This window comes from Vanellus vanellus, assembly GCF_965231255.1.
Source record: "Vanellus vanellus genome assembly, chromosome: 19".
In the NCBI taxonomy this organism is placed as follows: domain Eukaryota; kingdom Metazoa; phylum Chordata; class Aves; order Charadriiformes; family Charadriidae; genus Vanellus; species Vanellus vanellus.
The window spans coordinates 11,044,518-11,064,142 of record NC_138924.1 but is presented as its reverse complement, the minus strand read 5'-3'; the positions used below and the strand labels follow the sequence as shown (position 1 = coordinate 11,064,142).

Below are 19,625 nucleotides of genomic sequence, written 5' to 3'. Positions count from 1 at the left end.
ACTGGTGGCTCCTCCTGGCACCGCCAGCGCTGAGGCACCGGGTCCGCCGCTGCAAAAATCCAGGGAGTGCCCCTGGGGGCAGTGGGGGCGCAGCGGGCCGGAGGCGCTGCCTTTGACTGCATTATTACTGTGCTTTAAAAAAAAAAATAAAGTCACAAAAAAAACCGTGGGGCAGCGCACTGCCGCCTCGCCCAAAGGAACCGCTTCTGTAACCGGTGAGTGCCCCCTCATGACGCACTGCGCGGGCTGTCCCCACGCAAAAGGTGTCCCCACACATGGGCTGTCCTCACGCACGGGCTGTCCCCACGCACGGGCTGTCCCCAGGCTACTCTGGGGGGTAGAGGGGGTTCAGGCAGACCTGTACCCATACACAGTGTGTTTTTTCCCTGTTTTCAACCCCGGGGTGTCACACCCCAACCACTGCTCAATCCCTGTCCCCGCGGCTGAGCCGGTTCTCGCTCGGTGCGGTGGAGCCTTCATCCTGTCCCACTCCGCGGTGTCGGGAAGCTGCACGCTGGTCACTAAGGGGAGACTTAAATCTGTAATGCTGAGATGCAAAAGTGATTAATTAATATCAGCTCTGCAGAGAGCTCTGGGGACACAGTGAAGTGCAACAATGCAGCTGCCGAAAAAGTCTTCTAAGTGGTGGTGGGGGGGAAGGCTAAACGCACATTGGCACATGTGTGGTTCCAGGCAGAGGCAGGACGGGGCGGCAGCACACGGCGGGAGCGGGGGAAGGGGGTTGGCACCGGGAGGAGACGCAAGGTGGGATCGAGGAGATGGAGGTGGGATGGACTGCTCCGGCGAGCACGGCCTTGTCTGCCAGGGAACCGCAGGCTGGGGAGTGGGCTTCCCTCCCTCCGCCATAAGCTGTCACATCCTTAAAAACGGAGTGTATTTTTATAGAAAAGTTTAACAAAAAGAACAGAATTTAAAAAGTAACATTTAGGTGCCCACTGAAAAGCCGTAACTTACGCAGGCTGTGCCGAGTCCGGTGGGGTCGGAGCCCCTCGTAGCACAGGGACCACCGGGGGATGAGGCCCCATCCCGCACTGCTCCGGCCTCGTCGTCACTACAGGTCACAGCATCCCAGACTGGTGGGGGCTGGAAGGGCCCTCTGGAGCTCCCCCACTCCCACCCCCCGCCAGAGCAGGGGCACCTCCAGCAGTGGCACAGGACACGTCCAGGCGGGTCTGGAATGGCTCCAGAGGGGGAGACTCCCCCCCTCTCTGGGCAGCTGTGCCAGTGCTCTGCCGCCCGCACAGGAGAGAAGTCCCTCCTCAGGTTGAGATGGGACTTCCCACGGTCACGTTTGTGCCCGTTCCCTCTTGTCCTGTCACCGGGCACCACTGAAAGGAGACTGTTCCCATCCCCCGCACCCTCCCTTCGAGTATTGATAAGATCCCCCCTCAGTCTTCTCTTCTCCAGACCAAAAAGCCCCACGTCCCTCAGTCTTTCCTCGTAAGAGAGATGCTCCAGTCCCCTCATCATCTCCGTAGCCCTTTGCTGGACCCTCTCCAGCAGTTCCCAGTCTCCGTGTGTTTTGGCTGTTTGTGGTGCGCACCGCTGCTGCTCCAGCAGTTCTGGCGCGGGGCAAAGTGCCGCCGAGACGCCAGTTCAGTACCGGCGTGGCGCTGGGGTAAGCGAGGCCGCGGCTGCTGGTACCTCTTCTGCACTGACCACTCTTGGACCAGCAGTTTACAAAGCGTTTTAATTGGACTGCGCAAAACACAAAACAAAGACGGTGCAGTTCACGCGGTCACAGGCACCGGCCACCTTGCCCACATACATAAGCACATATTATTTACGCGAGATAACCTCCATTTCAGATTGATCACAGCAGGCTAACGAATTCCCCTTGCGGGGATTTAATTTCTGGCTCCTGACCTTTGGATATGAAAACCCCACAAAACCCCTCACGTGAGCCATCTCCTCTGGCCAGTTCCACACTCGCGCCGGCGTCTTTCAACAGCGTGTCATGGTGGTGGCGAAGACAGGATGGGGCTGAGAGTCCTCATCAGCAGAAATAATTAAGCGTACAGGATCAATGCCGGACTGAAAAATTCACCGACATGTTGGAATTGCCGAGAGCCCCTCAGCCGTACCCCCTTGTTGAGCTCATCGCCAGTCCACAAACGTCCCCGAGCGCAGCGAGCGCTCATTCGGAAACGGGAGTGTGACCGGGGAGCTGCGGCGCTCAGCAAGGGAGAGCACCTTTTCTCTGTTTAAGGCCATGTTAATTATGTAAATGACATTTAAATCCTCTTGACTCGGTGAAAAATAAAGTCACACATTCCAGATACGCAGCCAACGACCAGAACGGCATGCTTAAACACCACCACCACCACCCCCCCTCCAGTCCCCCAAATAAAAAATCTCTAGGGATTTAACACAAACGCGGGTGACCCGATGGCGGGGGGGGCTGGCGGTCCCTGCTGGGCTGGATGGTGTGTCCCCCCCCGCCCCCAGCAGAACACTGTGCCTGTGTGGAGCAGATTGCAAAAATCAAGGCCAGGAATTTAAAGAGAATAGTTAAAAATGGATTGTCTTTGGGAAGAAGCAGAGTCCATTTTAAAGCTGGAGGGGAGGACGTGTGGCCAAGCTAAACATCCCCCGCGCCTCTCCTTTCCGTAACCGTATCCGTACCCTTCAGTGAGGTTTTTAGGAACAAAGCAGCTCCGGGTGCTCCGGGGCAGCTCTAAGTGCCCACGGGAGAGCGAGAGCGGGACGGGCAGGAGATGTCACAGGCGGCGGGACGGACCCCGCGCGCCCCGGCCAGGCCGTGCGGTGCGGAGCGCGCCGGGGTGGTCAATCCTGGGGTGGCGGCACGATGCTAATTGCGCTGGGGTTCTTCAGGACTCGTGATTTTTCCAAACAGCGAACGATAAAGCTCCGTCCTGGGGAAAAGAAGAAGGAGGGGGAAAAGTTACTTTTCAAGGTCGAAATGGAAGCGCGAGGCTGCCAGCAAACCCTCCGCTCCTTAAAATGAAAAGGCCCTGCATAATTAAAAATGCATTCAACAATCTTTATTAATAAATACAGGCAAAGGGGAGAACTTGCGTAAGACCAATCACACGCAGTACAGAAATATGTAAATATTTCAGTGTGGCTGGATACCACATCTCTAGAGAATGAGGTTTTCTATAAGTTTGCCCTTTACAGACAGGCTCTTCAAGTAAGAAAACAAGATTGAATATTTTAATAGGATGTATGAGACTGCAGAGCCATAAGGAGGATTCAATCAGACGGTCTACGTGGGACTATAATTTAGTTTTCATACATTTTCTTGGACTTGACGGTACTTGAAAAACAATGAAAATGACCCAGCAACAAGATTCCAATTAATATCACATATGCAGCGATTCCGATAACAGGAGCGAGTTTCCCTTTAAACAAAAAAAAAATAAGTGGGTTGGTGTTATTTATCTTTAATTTTAAAACCAAAGTAACCGGAGAAGAGAGATAGTGGGGGAAGGAGAGAGCGTTTTTATAAACCACGCATTTCGGGAAATGAAGGAAAAAGCACCGCGAGAGCCTTATTTTCTACACACGCACTTTCTGAAGCAAGAGCCCGAAGAAGGCAGAGCGGAGCGCTGGTTAGACGGAGGACGGGATTCTCCGCTCAGAGCGCACTTAGCGCCCCAACCAACCCGCCCCAGTGCCGCCGCGGCGCCTCGAGCGCTCCTCGGGGCCGGCGCCTGGGAAAGCTGCCGCTGCACAAGCCGGGCTGGGAAAACCGTCAGGGACAGGCGGAGAAAAGAGACTTCTGCGCCGCTCAAGAATGAGTAAAATAGGGCTTCAAAGGATGAAATCCAGCCCTGCCAGCGACACGGTGATTTTGGCGGCCCCCTCAATTAAGACCACAACAGGGACCACTCTGGCGAGGGGCTGCTTTGACGCCTGGCTCCTTCACAGATCAATAAAAGATGGCAACCGGTTCGAAAACTAACTGCTTCTTGCAGAGACTTCCACCGGAGACAGTTACCTGTCAGCCTCGGGAACGGAGGAACTTCTCAGTGTGGCACAGCGATGGCAGAAAACCGCCAACCATTGATGGCGGGAGGAGGAGGAACAAAGTACCCGCTCCAGCGAGGCAGGAGGCTGGACAGGCGCGCACGGACGACAGAGGCAAGAAACCATTCTAATTCACGGGGCCATTTCTCTAAAATTAATTTTAATTTAGAAGCTAACTAACCAATCAACTGTTCTACCCTCAGAAAATGAGTCCGTGGTGAGGGACACGTCTCCTTACCCAACAAAGCGGTCGACGCCATGTTTTGCGTGCAAAGCTCTGCCCAGCCCAGGGAACCACAGCGTGGGCTTCCCTGTTAAATCAGCAGCGTGCGCACTGATTTGGGCCAGTTTAACACATGTGCAAAATTAAAACGCTTCTACGATACCTGAAAAGCCGAAAACTTTGAAACTTGAAAGGAAAAACAAAGGAGAGGAATGGCTTACCCAAGCCGACACCTTTTTCCATCTTTCCTGACTATCACCTGATAAACACAACTCGGTTTTGCCGTTTTAAGCGAGAAATCAGACGGCACGTAGCAAGCGGCACTACTGCCAACAAGGACATCGTGACTTGAAGGCTCCACCCAGTGATCGGAAGGCAAACGCGGAGCGATGCCGTTTCCCCCCCGACAATGCCGGCCCTCCAGCCCTGCTTTGCCCGCTCGGCTCAGACCCCGGCAGTACACGGAGCGAACGTTTCCACTTGCGCTGCAATCTCGGTGAAATTCCCGGGCAGCGCACAGCGGGTTCCCGTCCGCAGCAGGGTTGGCGTGTCCGGAGCAGAGAGGGAAATGCTGAAACTGGTGTTTTGATAGAAGATCATTTCACACTCAGGTGGGCAAAGCTGACAAACACGCGCGTTTCGCTCCCGTCGGGAGGCCGAGCGGCGTGGGGGCTCCCGACGAAACATCACCCATCTCATTCTTTCTCCCCCCTCCCTCGTATGTGCCTCGTTTTAAATACGGCGGCTTAATTGCACTGAGGAAAACAATCTAAGGAAGATAAATGACAACACCGAAGGCACCCGCTTTGCTGGTTCCCAGCCCGCGGGTGCAGCAGCGGGAGCCAGGCAAAGCCTCGGGCAGCCGACGGACTGCAGCCCCTCCGCTCAGAGCAAAGCACGGCTGCAAAGCAGAGCCCCGCCAGCAGCCAGCAGGGGCTCAGGGCTCCGCTCCTCAGGAGCGTTTCCATCTTCCCTTCCGCCGCCGGGATGCTGCCGTTGCCCCGGCGCAGGGCGTGAAGGCTCTCGTCTGCGCGGCTCCTGCAGTTTGTTTGCTCTCGGGCACGTGCTGGGCGCAGGCACTGAGCGGACAAGTTCGATTCTCAGCTGTTAAATGCCACACAGCTCTCGCACACGGACTCGCCCCCATCCCTTCGTGCTTTGCTAAAGAACAACACGGTCTCCACGCGTTTCCCGCGCTCTGTGGGCTCTCCCACAGATTGCGTACAGTCGACCTAAACACCGTTTCAGCTCTTAGTGCCGGCGCTGCAGACGCGGCTGCTGCCCTCCACCATCGTTAGCTGCCCGGTGCGGGGACGTCCTTTGTCCTGGCTATAAAGCCACGCTCTCCTCCAGCTGCTGAGGCAACACCAAAGACTGGGCTGAAGAAATCCTGTTTTGGAGCCCGCGTGAGCGCTGCCAGGGGCAGGAATCCACTCCCGGCAGAGCCTGACCAGCCGGCCCCCGGCACACACTGGCAGCGAGCTGCACGCGAGTCTGCTCCTGCTCCTCTTCCGCACCCTGCTGCCGGCCAGCAACAGAAACTGCTTTTGGTTTTGTCCACAAGCCCCGCTCGCAGGTAACAGGCTTCAAACCTTCCGGCTGTTTGTGGGGCAAGCAGCCCGTGCCTCAAAGGCATTTTGCAAAATGCAAAGGGGACTTGCTCCCAAAGATCCCCTCCGTCGCACAGAGGAGCTCCCGTCTGCAGTTTCTCTACGTGTGCCCTTCTCTTCTTCTTACACATTCATTCGGTTTGTTTTGTTTTTATTATTTTTTTCTTCTTTTTTTTTTTATTTTTTATTTTTTTACAGGCCCCGGTAACATTCTGGGGAACCCCACAGAAACTAGCCAAAGACAGCAAGAGATTCTGTGATTTCCCGGTGAGTGGGCAAAAGCCAAAGTAACATTTCTTTGCAGCCTGCCGCGGCCTTTCCCACTGGTGGACCAGTCTCCTCAGGATTTTGTCTTCATTTTTGTTTTTTGATAGTCTTCTGATGGGTACAAGAGTTCAGGGTTCAACGCTGAATTTGCTCCAATCCTACAGATTTTAACTAAACAGTCATTTTTCAAGCAAGCAGGGCCCAGGGAAACTCCAAGCAAGAATTTGTCTTCGCCGGCAGAGAAATGTTGCCAGCGCTAACAAGACCCCGACATTGGCAGCCCAGGTTTCACGGGCGCGAAGAGGGCTTATACCCGCAGCCGCAGGCACCCACGGCCCCCATCCTGCCGGGCATGACGCTGACAACCTCTGCTGAAGGAAAACGTCAGCTGGAGCTGTCTGGATAACAACGCAGCACGGGCAGACGCCCTGGCAGAGAGCGACAGATGGAGGGAAATCAGGTAACCCCACCACCCCCGAAACAGAACAAATATTTCACCCTGCTGAAAAAAAAAAAATAATAACCCATCCTTTTTTTTTTTCCTCTTCTCATCATCTAGGCTACCTTTCTTCTACAGCATCTCCCCTCAGCAGGATTTAACCATGCAGAGAGTAAAACTCATCAATCCTCCAGGTTTAACCTTGTCTCTGTTTCAATTCACCAGGGTAAGTGTGGATTTTAATACTTTCAGCCCCCTTAAGGCTACGCATAATGAACTTGGATTTTGGTTAAAAAATATAAAATTTCTCTCCTCCACCCACATATATTAAACATCAGACTTGAGCCACTGAGTTGAAACAACCCACCCCACTGCAAGTCCACTACCTCCAGACGAAGGGAAGGTGACTTTAGCACAAAGCGGTACTGGTCTCAGCCATGTGCGGAGGAATAACCTACGCGAGTAATTAACAGTACTTCCACCTCAGGTAGAGAGTGTGGAAGAAGCAGGTCGATACAGGGGTCTTCCTTGAATTAAAATTTAACTTAGCCTTTATTGCAACCTACAAAAGCAAGTAATGAGCACTAACATTTTTATTTCTTTTAAACTGTCATTTAGGCTGTAGAGGGGATAATTACCTATTTCCACTGTAGTAAGGTTTTATCACCCTTAGTGAGGCATTTTCTAATTTAATATTTTTACTATATTATCATAAAACCTGTTTCTGGAAAAAATGATCATGAACCACACAGCCATTTGCCATAAAACATGTGTGTGTAAGTACCTTGGCTTAATTATTTATGCATTTCTTCTGAGCTGACTCCAAAGGCGGAGGACGGCACAGGTGCTCGCTGCAGCGGGAGCGCTGTGCCCAGGCACTCACCCTTCCCAGCCCCAGCGTCCGCTCCACGGGCACTTAGAAAGTTTGCACAGCCCTTTCTTTCAACGCACCAGCAGCCTGAGACAAAAGGTATACGCGAGGGAGGCATTTTATTCCGCTCTCCGTGCCCCTGCGCAGTTAGAAGACTCCCGTTTTCGGTGCAATGTGCGACTCGGTGGTGGCTACGCTGGCGTGATGGGGAGCGCAAGGAAGGGATGCTCCCGCACCGCTCACCGCCCGGCCACGCCGTGGGCCACGGGCAGGGCATTCCCTGCCCGAACCCCAAGGCTGCAGCTCGACCGTCTTCCCATTCGCGGCTTATCGCTTGCGCAGCCTTGGCATGGTCACAGCACCGCTGCCGGCCGCGGGGAGCCCCCGCCACGGCGCTGCGACGCGCGCTTTGCAGACAAAGGAGCCGGCCGCGCGCAGAAGAGGTGCCAAGGCGCCGAGCCCCCGGGGCAGCCCCCACTCCACGGCAGTGCAGAAACGCTGACCGGCTCCCCACCATACAAACCGGTGATTCCACGTCAATAGCAGTATTTAAAAAAAAAAAAATAATAAAAGGACCAGCCACTTCACACAGTGAGCTTTGTGTGCTCATTCGGCAGTGGACTTTAGCACGCTCCAAATCCCAGGCATTGCTACTAACCACGTTTTATAGGCAAAATCCTTGCAACAGAGAGCAAGGGAACATGCACACAGAGGGCAGGAGTGCCCTGGGTGAATATTAACAGCAATAGCACATTTGATAAATACATGAATCCTCAAAATATAAATCATAAAAACTGTTACCAGTTCCCCAGGAATCTACTTTGCCCATCTGCGGTAGCACCAAATATACAAAGGGGAAAACAAATACATACCTGCCCACGGGAGGGGAGAACAGCTATAGCTGTACTATTTCTTTTGTTTAATTATAGTCATGTTACTTTTATTTTTTCAATACAATTCTGTAAATTACTAGAAGAACAATATTAAGGGGGGAAATTCAGTTTTTGGTGGGTTCTTTTTCAGAGTGCTATTAATATAGCAATACTGCATGAGTCGCTGCTGTGCTGTTTTTATAAAAATACCCTCCAACAAATATCTCTACCTTTTACTTCTTCTCTTCTTCCAGGCAAAAAAAAAAAGAAAAAAAAAAAAAAAAAAAAAAAGAAAGGTAATTTAGAATATGCCCCAAGCAGTACTACCCCATTCCTACTGACATCCTCCATTGGGAGCAATGAATTTTTAATTCACAAAAACTGGTGAAAGATAGAGCATGAACCCCCATGAAGAAAGGGAGGATGAAAAACGCACACCTCCTGATGCAAACTGAAGCTGGCTGTGGAACAGATGGCTGATCATTTTCTTGGAAAACTTTTCTGTCTCTATCCTAAGGAATCTTTTTTCCACCAGCACGAAATTCAGATTACTAGGCGCCCAGCAAGCAGAGCAGGCACCCAGGAAAAGAAAGCAAGCTGAAGCCTTTTATTTCTCCATTTCTAGTTAAAGGCATTACCCTAAATGTCACGTGTGTGGGGTGCGGGATTTGGTGCTCTGTTCGCACACCTTCCAACACGCATTCCTCACTCTGGTATTTCCGCAGCGACAAACCCGTGCTACAGTCCACACGACGTGGAGCAAAACGAGCAGCGGCAATCATCAAAGCAGAATTAAAACACCCATGTCTTTTAAAGCGAGGGGGCCGAAACGCAGAGCGGAGCGCTGCTGGGTGTCCGGCGTGCGGTGCGGTGCGTTGTGGGCAGCGTGGCGCTGGCCGGGAAGGCAGCCCCACGAGATGGCACTCTCTCACTCGCTTCCCCGCCACGGCCCAAAACCCAAGCGCGCAACTCCGGCTATAAATTAGCCAGCCAGACGGCTCTCATCACCGTGCCCGGCGCTTGAAGGAGATTCAGAAAGGTCTGCCGCAATTCCCTCTCGCTCAGGCAGGTCAGGATTGGGTCCTCCAAGTCCGTGCAAATGCTTTTAGCCCCACGGCTTTAAATTATGAAAGGTGACATGTGACCTCTGGTTTGTCTCATGAGACCAGGCACAAGATTTATAAATATTTCAGAAAGCTGGTTCTTGCCCTAAACAAAGGGACTCTGCACATTTTGTGAGGCCGGATCTGAGGATGGGCTGGGTGCAGGGCAGCAGAGGGACAGAAGGGCTGCCGCTCAAGGGATCATCCCCCAGACCTAACCGGACCCGGGGTTCAGACCTGCCACCTCCGTCACCAATTCTGAACATTTACCCCTTACACCAGCACACAGCCATCTGCCCATTCACCAGCCTTGAGCTCCAGACACCATTAATGGGAGCAGAGATGGCACCTCCCTCATCCTGATTTTGGTCCCAACAGCATTCACATTTTCATATGAGCTTTTACAGCACAAAGCATAAAAGATGTGGACGAGAGGCTGGAGAAGTAGCAAAACACAGGGAGGTTCTGAAACCTCCAGCTCGCTCCGCTGGCATGCTTTCCGGCAGCTTTAATTTCCCCATGAAATTCATAAAGTGTTGCCTTCTCAGTCTCTGTTTTTAGATGGGTATTTGAGCAGAGCAGCCACTGTAATGCTGCATGCGAAGTGCCCTGCGCAGATGTGCACACAGGCGCACGGAGGGGACCATTCTTTGTGTACCTTAACATCCCATATTCCTAGGATGATTTCCCTCTTTCACAGCTTGCCTGTTTTATAACAGATTTGATGCAGGAGAAGACAAATTGTCTCACAAAGGAAGGACGACAAATCATCTTGCAGCTCTTAACAGGTTATTTTTTTTCCCCTTTAAAAAGGAAATTTCCATAACAGAGGCGTCTGTCTTCTTACTAGGGATGTCAAACATCAAATGTTGGGACACGATGATTTCAGCCCGTTGGCACTAAGCGGGGTCACGTACACCACTTCACTGCTGCCACCTTCAAAACATACAAAAACTCCTTGTTCAAATACCAACCTTCTAACAACTATGGTTAAAAGCGATATGGGATACTTAACTGCATCTACATGAGCTGACTTCCAAGGCTAAGTCAAAGGTTAGAGGGATAAAATCAAACAAAATGATACACAAAGGGCAGAACGATACCGAAGCCACAGTGGCTCGGGACCAGCGGTCAAGCCAAGCAGGTTTAGTTTCACAGGACACGACACGCATTTTTCTCAGTTCCCAGTGCAGCTCAGGTCTCCCCCTCACCGAGCACCCGGCTCCCGAATGAGCCAGCTCAGGGCGGGCAGCAGGGTACACCTCACCTCCCCGGGAGAGTCCCACCATCTCCCCCGAGGGGCGCGAGAGGGTCCCTGCCATACCCGGGGGCTCTTCCAGAAGCCAGAGAGCCCAGGTGGGCAGCTCGCGCTCCCACCCACAGCCTCATGCCAGAAACACCAGTTTTCTTTACAATGTCAGAGCACTGCACACCCTGAGAGATTGCCCTCCACGTTAGCGCTGCTCTCTTTGTTTCCCAAAACAAAGCCGATACAAAGCAGGACAACCTTTCTTGCAGGCTGTGTCTATACAAACTTAGAATAATTTTTCTCACGCCAACACAGTCACCCGAGGTTTGTGCCACACAGCACAGAAGCCGCTGGTTCAGTTGTTGCAGAAAGAAGGGCTTTTCCTCCTTTCAGGGACTTCTGTCCTGTGAACGTACTGGATTGACAATCGCAGAGCCCAAATTCCTCCATTAATCCAGTCTCATGGTGTTCTAATAACCAAAATACAAAGTGAGCTAAGTTGAAGGCTGGTATCTCACCAACTTTTTTATATTATTTTTTTTAATATTAAACTCTTGTCATATAAGTAAATTAATCTTTTAATACCAGGATTTCCTACTACGTACCCTCTCTGCCTGCAGCAAGACACACTGTGACAAAGCAACTGCAGTAAGTCCAAGAGTGAGGATGCTGATTGGGAAAATACACAACATCCTGCCTGGATCCAAGCGAGATGCCCTAATCCAAACCTCACTGGCAGCTGGATAATCTGTGTCTTAATTCAGCTTCTCAGCAGGACTGGTCTGCTCGTGCAAGAACAAGAGTGGGCTGGATGCTCTTCCAAGCATGACCTGAGGCCAACGAGACTGTGGAGTCATGGGCTTAATTTCTTGCATTTGGGCACGGGATTTCAGGCAGTGACTCCTGTCCCGAGCTCAGTTCTGCTGCCTTCCGAGTCTGCACTTCCAAGGGCAAACACAGAATGTACCACTACAGGCGTGGAGAGACTGTGTATATACATATATATGTATATACAGGCATCCATGCTACAGCGTGGTGTGCTGGAACTTGACCATATGCTAAAAAAAATATATTATGTCGAGGCAATGCGCCATGACCAGCCCTACAACGCATGAGCAGTACACGGGAGCTGGAAGAAGGGAGCCACAAACACAGACACGCAGCCCGAGCCTGAAGCCCCAGTTGGCCGCGGTTCCTACAAACCAGGGCCGTGACAGTAAGGTAACAAGCAAACAGGTCATCTGGCTATACTAACACCATCAGCTGGTGGTGTGTGATCGATACTGTCCGAAGGCAGGGACCAGTTCACTAACTGGTGACAATCACAATGTTGAGAGGTCTGAGACGAGCAGGGGAGATTTCCCCTGTGCTTCACGTTGTGGGTGGAACCGTGTGGTTTGACACAGTCCATTATGGCCATCTTCTTCCCTCTAATTTGACTCGTAACAGACACAAAGTCCTCCTCCATAATGAAGAACCATTTGCCAAGGTAAGATGCAACCTATCTAAAAGCCGATATATTCTCCCCCACCTTCACCCGGTTATAAATCCCCGTTTTGATTTTCAGCTTGCACTTGAGAACACGTCTCCTTTGTCCTGCCTGACTTTACTGCAGAAAAGCCTCCTTTTGCCTCCCATTTCTGCACTGGGTGCCATCTTTAATGATGATGTATGGGTGTCCTTTTCCTCAGCGGTGCTGTGGGGAGGGGGTCAAACATGTGACACCGCCAGCATGTGTATCAACAGCAAATTATAAACCGTGTCAATCCAAGTTAATGCAAAGCTGTAATCCTCTTTAACAAGAGATCAAATCAGTGCCATGAGTTATGTTCATTCTGTAATCTGATAAGAAATAGAGTGAGCCTCTAATAAAAGAGTAATGAGAGCCCTTAATGATGCTGTTAAAAGGTAGCGCCAGTTAAAATATTGCTGTTGTTCCAGCTGATTAGATCACTGTTGCATATTTGCACAATCTTGTTTTACCTGTCAGAATATCCTGAGTCGTCTTGGGAGATAAAGGTGTTTGGACCAAACATCCGTGTCCTTAAAGAACATTTCTCCTGCAAGTTGCCGTCCTCCAGAGGTGAAATAATGATGTTCATCAAACTTAGCAGTAATTTGATATTATACCTTTTTCTAAAGTGTCTGTGTTTAGTCTCTGTTCCACACACACACACACACGTACAGTGCAGAGATCTGAAGATCTATATATCAAAGCTGACAGAGAGATATAACAAAACCAAAATCCACACACAGCTCTTCCCAGGGGCACAGACTTCACCTGACCTTGCCACAACTAGGCTGTTTACAGGATCCACTCCTGCAGATTGGGCAACTCGGCACATCCTGAAAATACGCTCACTCGTCTACGGACCTGCAGGCCTTCAGTGGGAACTTCTAGCCTCAGTTTGCCTATACAGAAATACATCGACCTAGCACAGGAGCTTTCTGCGAGTGCACAGATGTCTGGTCTCCGAAAACCACGAGGCTGTTCAGAGCTAGGCCAGCTGAAGGTGACTGCACAGAAGACCTGGGTACAACTACAGCTCTAGCTCAGACCTGCTGTGTCACCTTTGGCAAGTCACTGAGGCTCCCGACTCATGGATTTCTGGACCCAAATGCCTTTGGAGTTACGAGGCCCAATTTCCCAAAGCATAAAACAGAAAAGACGACTGGCATCTTCCCAGCTCTGTTGTACATGGCTGTACTGAAGGATGACTAAAATGAAGATTACACTATGCTAGATACCGGAGCAATGGGATCAGCGAAGTATACTAGGTCATGAAGAGGGGAGAGGAATATTTCAAGGGAAGTCCAAGAAGTGGCACCCACATGCTGCCACCCTCAAACCCGGGTGATCCACAACCAGAGACAGACCAACTCTGTTCTGCTCCCGGGTAACTCCTGCCTGAGACAGCTACGCTCTCCTCTGGACAACCACCACAGCGTAGTTACATTCGAGCTTTTGCCTTCAGGTTCCTTGTCTTAGGGCAGGTCCATTTACATAGCAATGACCTTGGACCGATTAGAAAAACCTTGGCCCAAGAGTACTATAAAGGTATTTAAGTCTATAAACATATACCCCAAGATAACCATAAAAATCACTCTCCAGTGTATGTTTTAAAATACTACCAAAGAGGGGTTAAAATAGAGGAGGGCTTGAGGCCACCAGTGTCCCACACATTACAACATAATATATGTGAGCACAAGGTTAAACAGCCATGCCCATGCGTAGGGTGCATGAAAAACTGGCAAGTGGAAGATTAATTGCCTGCACGAATGCTATTATTCCAACCAGCAGCAAGAATAAGAAAGAAAGTGGCAGTGATGTTGACAAAGGCAGTTATTATACTTGTACGTTTCTTTTCTCAGATTCAGGCTGTAAAACAATTCTGGAGTGACTGTTCATCCCCTTCTCCGTGCAGCGCTCAGGCTGTTTCTCCTCATATGCATTTGCTCTTTGTTTCCCCAGACAGTGGCACTGGCAAGTGACAAACCTGACGTGCCAGATCCCCACAAGTCCTGGGCATCCCACAGCCATGACAACACCACACAGGGACCTTTGGGTGAGTGCTGGAAGTTCCTTGCACTATTTTAAGGTCTCTCTGCGCAGCCAGAGTAGCGTAAAATGGCTTAAATGTGCAAGAGACTCAGGCCCCAAATGTATTCCTAGGCTGCATTAGCTATTTCAACACACAGAAAACAGCAAGCTGTTACAGTGCTACACAGACTCATGCCTTCAAAAGCACTTACAGCAAGCAAAGCAAGGAAACGGGCACAGAAAATTCCCCTCTGCTTTTGCCCCATTCCCAAGGTGCTTGTGCCGTTCATCACGGGGAGTGAGGACTTGGCACCGGGCAGGAAGAACCAGAATCCATCACCACTCGCACCCCCCGGACTCTATGCCATACCCCGAACCTTCCGCCCATCCACATCTGCACATACGTGGTTTTTTACTGGATTCTCCAGGTATCTGCCTGCCGCTGCAGCCACTGGTAGAACTTAAAGGGAATTTTCTGCCAGCTCTGTTTCTACAACCCTTTTTTTTTTTCCTACACAGCTCACTGACACTTTAAAATTTCTCACACTACAATGCAGAGCACCTCGTTGTTCAGATGTATATTTATTTTGGGGTCATGCCTTTTAAGTGCCTGACCAGGAAAAAAAAATGGCTCAGAGCATGATCACATCACTGTGAAGTGTATACTTGCATTTTCAATCTAGTAATTCACACTTGCAAACAATAAAATTACCTTCTTCTGTCACAAAGGAAAGCTGTTATCATTACTGCTTGCCTCTCATGCGTACAGGCCCGGTCTTTTCTTTTTAATTCACCTGCAGTTTAAAGCAGATGTTGAATTCTTCTTGCCTTGTCCGGCACAGCTGTGCGCTGCTACAGAGGTATTATGGCCCATGGCAAGTGCAGGGGCGTTTTAAACAGGGATGTGAAGTGACCCCTAGAGAGCGGCTATGATTTTCAAAAAAATGACTGATAGCAGCAGATATCTTCATTTTGGGAGAACTGAACCAAAACACCTATAGAGGTCTAATTTCAGACACTTGGCCACTCCGATATTTTGAATACGTTTTATGTCTGGATGCAAACACAAATGGTGTAAACTAGGGAGGAAAGGAAGGAAGCTAAGCTAAATAACGCCCAGGTTTTCAGTGTGCAGAGCAAGAATGCCCACCTAAATGTGGAAGGGCCGCTCCAAAGAGGCAGTGAGAATCTGTTCTTAAAGCCCACGCTGAACAGGACAAGAAATAACGGGCCTAAATCACAGCAGAGTGAAATTCAAGCTCAACATAAGGACTAAACAATGCCAAAGCACATCCCGTGAGGAAGAAGCTGCAGAGAAACTGCTTAGGGAAGACTGCAATGCCCGCAATAGGCAAATGGAAGGCATATTCTTTGTGTTAAAGGTAACCAGCAGGTATTTTAGCCAACAGCGAGGAAAGCTTCGGCTTCTATTTGTGTATCTGTCTCTTGTCTGAAACTAAAGCTTTCCTATGTATGTTAAAAAATGAAATAATACCACTATTACCAAACCTCTGTGTTTTACAGGCTCTTCTCAGCAGCAGACCTCCGTGCAGAGAAGGGGAATCAGTCACAGAAACACCGAGTGACCTCTTCAAGGTCACCCACGAAGCCACCAGCAGAACAAGGAAGAGAACCTGCCCAGCCTGGTTCCGGCATTGCCCCATCCATGCCCAGGGGTTGCTTGAAAGCCTGATCTTGGCAGAATGGGATACATTCTGGGATACATCCACATGATATGACCCTCAGGCACACTTGCTGGTGTGCGAACACATCAACCGCCAGTCTCGCTCTAGACGGCTAAACCAACATCAGGAGATAAGTGACTAAAACGCCATTAACAGAGAGTATGGCGGGCCTCCAAAGTGACTAATAAACTTAATGTAAGAAATAAGTTCCCGCAGTCAGACAATAAGCAGCAGCAGCTGCTGCCACGCTGCTGCCACCAAAGAATCAGTAAAACATGCAAGCGATGTAATAACCCGCTCAATGTGGAGAAAACCCCCAGGAGACATTTTCAGTAAACCAAATGTCAAACACTCTGTCCCCACCGCAATGATAACTGTGTCGACACAGCATAACGTAGATAGCATCCTATTAGCTGTAATAGCTTCTGAGGGTCAGCCAGGCCCCGTGCAGTTTGGGGTGGACTCAAGGTGCCTCCCGAGAAGCGAGGGGAATCAGGGTTATGAAGATGGCAGCCAAATGAAGTGTAGCTGAGGCCCAAGAAGGCTATTGTGCAGAACGACTCCACCGTCCCAGCTGTTTCCATGCACTTCACGTTTGCATTGACTTGCTGGAGGATTCTGGCTTGCAGAATGCATTTGCTATGCAACTTCTGGAACACAAGTGAGTGTGGTGGACTGCAAAGGAGGAGGCGACGTCACCTCTGGGGACAGCAAACATAGTGTAACTCCTAGATTATTAGCATCAGTCTCACTATTTTTACTTTAGCTTCCTCCCCCTCACACGCCCCCCATGCATCCTTCTGGGGACAGAGCAGGAGTCTGCACGCCTGCCCAACCTGCAGGACAGCACAATATGTGATATATGCAAAAAATTACAGGCACCCTAACCTAATTTGAAATTCTCAAAGCATAAGTAGTAACCAGCCAACTGGACATAATACTAAGACAGAGAAATGCTAGAGTCGTGTGTATTATTAATGAAAACGGTTATGAGCTGGTTTTTCCCTAAACACACATATGCCACCTGCTAATTACCCTCAGACAAAAAACGTGGGGAAGAAGCAGCACATCCCAGAACCATTTCTACAGGATGGTACATGTTTATCTCTCCTGCCCCATGTTTGATTTGGGGCTATTCAAAACAGCAAAGACACCAGTTCCATACAGGGAAGGAGGTCCTCGACAGCTGGGAAGCACAGAGAGCTGCTAGCTCAGGCCCTGCATATCAGAAACAGAAATGCACTTGATTGATTTGCCAAATAAACAAAAGTGCCTATGTCTAATCTCACAGTGCCCAAGCCACTTTTGTGCCTCTCTTCCTATGATCCAGGTAAGGGGGTGGCAGAACTGACCATCTGATATGGCTGGAGGCATAGCTTTCACCCTACACATCCAAGACATTTATTTTTGTGAAGAGAGAGGATCTAGGCAATGTTCAGAAATCAAAGCAGTTTTCTCACTTGGAAAAAAAAAAAAAAGAAAGAATAAAGAAACTACGAGAAAGATGCAGGATGAAACAGTACAGGTCTTATTGTGGACACAAAACTGGCCTTAGTGCCAGCTTACTGGAGAGCTCTCATCCAGAAGTCTGTGCAATATCCCAAAAGGCAACAGCCTAAGAACAGCAGGTATTTGGTGTCCATTTCGCAAACAGACAAATGACATCTCTCTCTCACAACGCACAAACATGTTCCACAACCCAGGGGAAAGATGTTTCTCAAGCCTTCTACATCCATTCACTGGAAAAATTATTCCACCTCCTTCACACAAAAAGCTCTGCATTTTGAGATTTAGTTTAAAAATGTTGTCATTAAGAAATACGGTTGTATATGTAGAAAAACTAAGTAGCTATGCACAAAACTTCATTGGTATTTTCTTTACTAATTAGCACATTAAAACATAGTTTTCCAATAAAATTCTTCATTCTTTAAATAGACATAAACCCAAGCAACATTTAGGTCTGGCGTGAATCTTGACTGAACTATTCCAGTTATGATCCGAACTAAGAAAACGCATACTAAACAGAATTCAAAACAGTTGCCGTTCCTGTTAAAATACAAGTTCTTCCTAAGTTTCGATTATACCTGAAGACACCAGATAACTCAGTTGTCTATTTCCAAAACAATTGCATATTTCAAAATCAGAGGAGTTTTAAAGCAGGAATCAAAATGTAGGTACTGAAATTTATGAAAATTTCTTGTTTGGTGTCACAGTAATTACAGAGTGAAAGCTCAGCCAGAGTGCCTGGACAGATGCGACCACGACACCCAGGCTATGATGCCAGTGACAAATGGTTAACTGATAAGAAGAAATGGAGGGGGCGACAGACTGAAGAACAGGTCAATATCATGCTGTCATGAAGCCATTTGAGAAACGTAATTAATCTATTACTCACCTGGCATCATCATTCATTGTACAGTGGTCAATAGGTGCCATGAAGCTCACCAGCTTGCTATGGACATGATACCTGAATAGTGCAGGAAATAAGCAGGCAGCACATTAGTAACTATTAATGAAAAGGAAATATCGCTGCTTAAATAGAAACTGGTTACCAGTCACTGAAGGGCAAAGCACTGGCTTTCCTGGTAGCTGACATCTAATGAGTCACTACTTGTAGCTGGCAATCCCGCCCCCCCCCTTCCCTCCTCCTCCTTTCTTATACCATGGACAGAAGAATAATCAGACGATACAATGAACTGAATAGCAAGCAAATCCTTTTTTATCCCAGCTAGAAAGAGGACATACAGCATCCATTAATTGTGTGCGAGTAACTAATCAGATTCCCAGACAGACAACTCTGCAAAGTCAGAGACAGCCACACAAGAACTCGTTTTCAGCCTTCTGTTCAGCTGGTGTCTTAATCACCTTCTGGAATTTGTGCCCAAAGAGCCCACTGCAGGCATCAGACCTTCTCAAGCATCCATCTGCTATCACTTTTTCCTTGCTCCGTGGTATCTAGGGCCCTAAAGGAGATCAAAATCCTGCTCTGCTAGCCATATCCATAGTTGGAAAGCCTTACCCTGAATAACTTACAAATGGAGCACGTGAAAACAAGCAAAGAAGACGACTGGAAAAAGACCTGCCCAAAGAAGAGATGGAGCATCTCCAAGGTGATACAGTGCTGCATCTGTCTCAGCTTCTGATCCACCAAAATATTTCTGCAAGCTGTACTGCACGTTTCGATATAGCATCCCCTTCCCGCTTTCCGCACTGGGCCAGGAACTTGCAGTAGCTTTCCATGACTTATAGTCAAGGACCTGACAGAGTACTGTCTAAAATTTAACAGAGTACTGAAAAACTCTGAATGAAAAGGTGGCTTTAGACCCTAGTGTCTAAGTGCAGGGGATTCCAAACCAATGGCTCTTGGTGTACATTCCCATGCTGCCTACCCAAGTCTGAAATGTTTTATCCAAGCTGCTGCTATTTTTAGAGCTTGACAAATAGCAGGCAAAAGGATTCACAAGCATTTGCCCAGAATCACCTTTCCACTCTGTCACCTCTGCACTCCCTTTTGTTTGCTTATGCAGGGACATTCCCTTGAGGGGATTTTTAGCTCACAAGACTATTTCAGAATGGCTTTTCAGGCACAGCACACACTCACCCTTACACAAGGGCTTCTCTGCACAATCAAGTCTTTGTCACTTGTAATGGAAGCAACTGCCCTGGTCTAACGCCACAATGATGGAGTCAGGGAACAGACAGGCTAGTCCTGCAGCCAACGTCAGGTCAATAGGCTGCACTATGAAATAGT

The 19,625-nt window shown here is 49.2% G+C and overlaps 1 protein-coding gene across 1 annotated transcript in view; it reads right to left on the bottom strand.

Moving 5' to 3' along the window:
* Positions 1–1,697: 1,697 nt before the first annotated feature.
* Positions 1,698–19,625, bottom strand: part of AATF (apoptosis antagonizing transcription factor) — a 56,638-nt gene continuing 38,710 nt past the window's right edge. Inside the window, exons 11-12 of the mRNA XM_082492981.1 lie at positions 18,270–18,341; positions 1,698–2,897 (exon numbers count right to left, since the gene is read on the bottom strand). Coding sequence (XP_082349107.1) covers positions 2,834–2,897; positions 18,270–18,341 — 136 coding nt within the window. The 3' untranslated portion in view covers positions 1,698–2,833. The remainder of the gene's footprint in view (positions 2,898–18,269; positions 18,342–19,625) is intronic.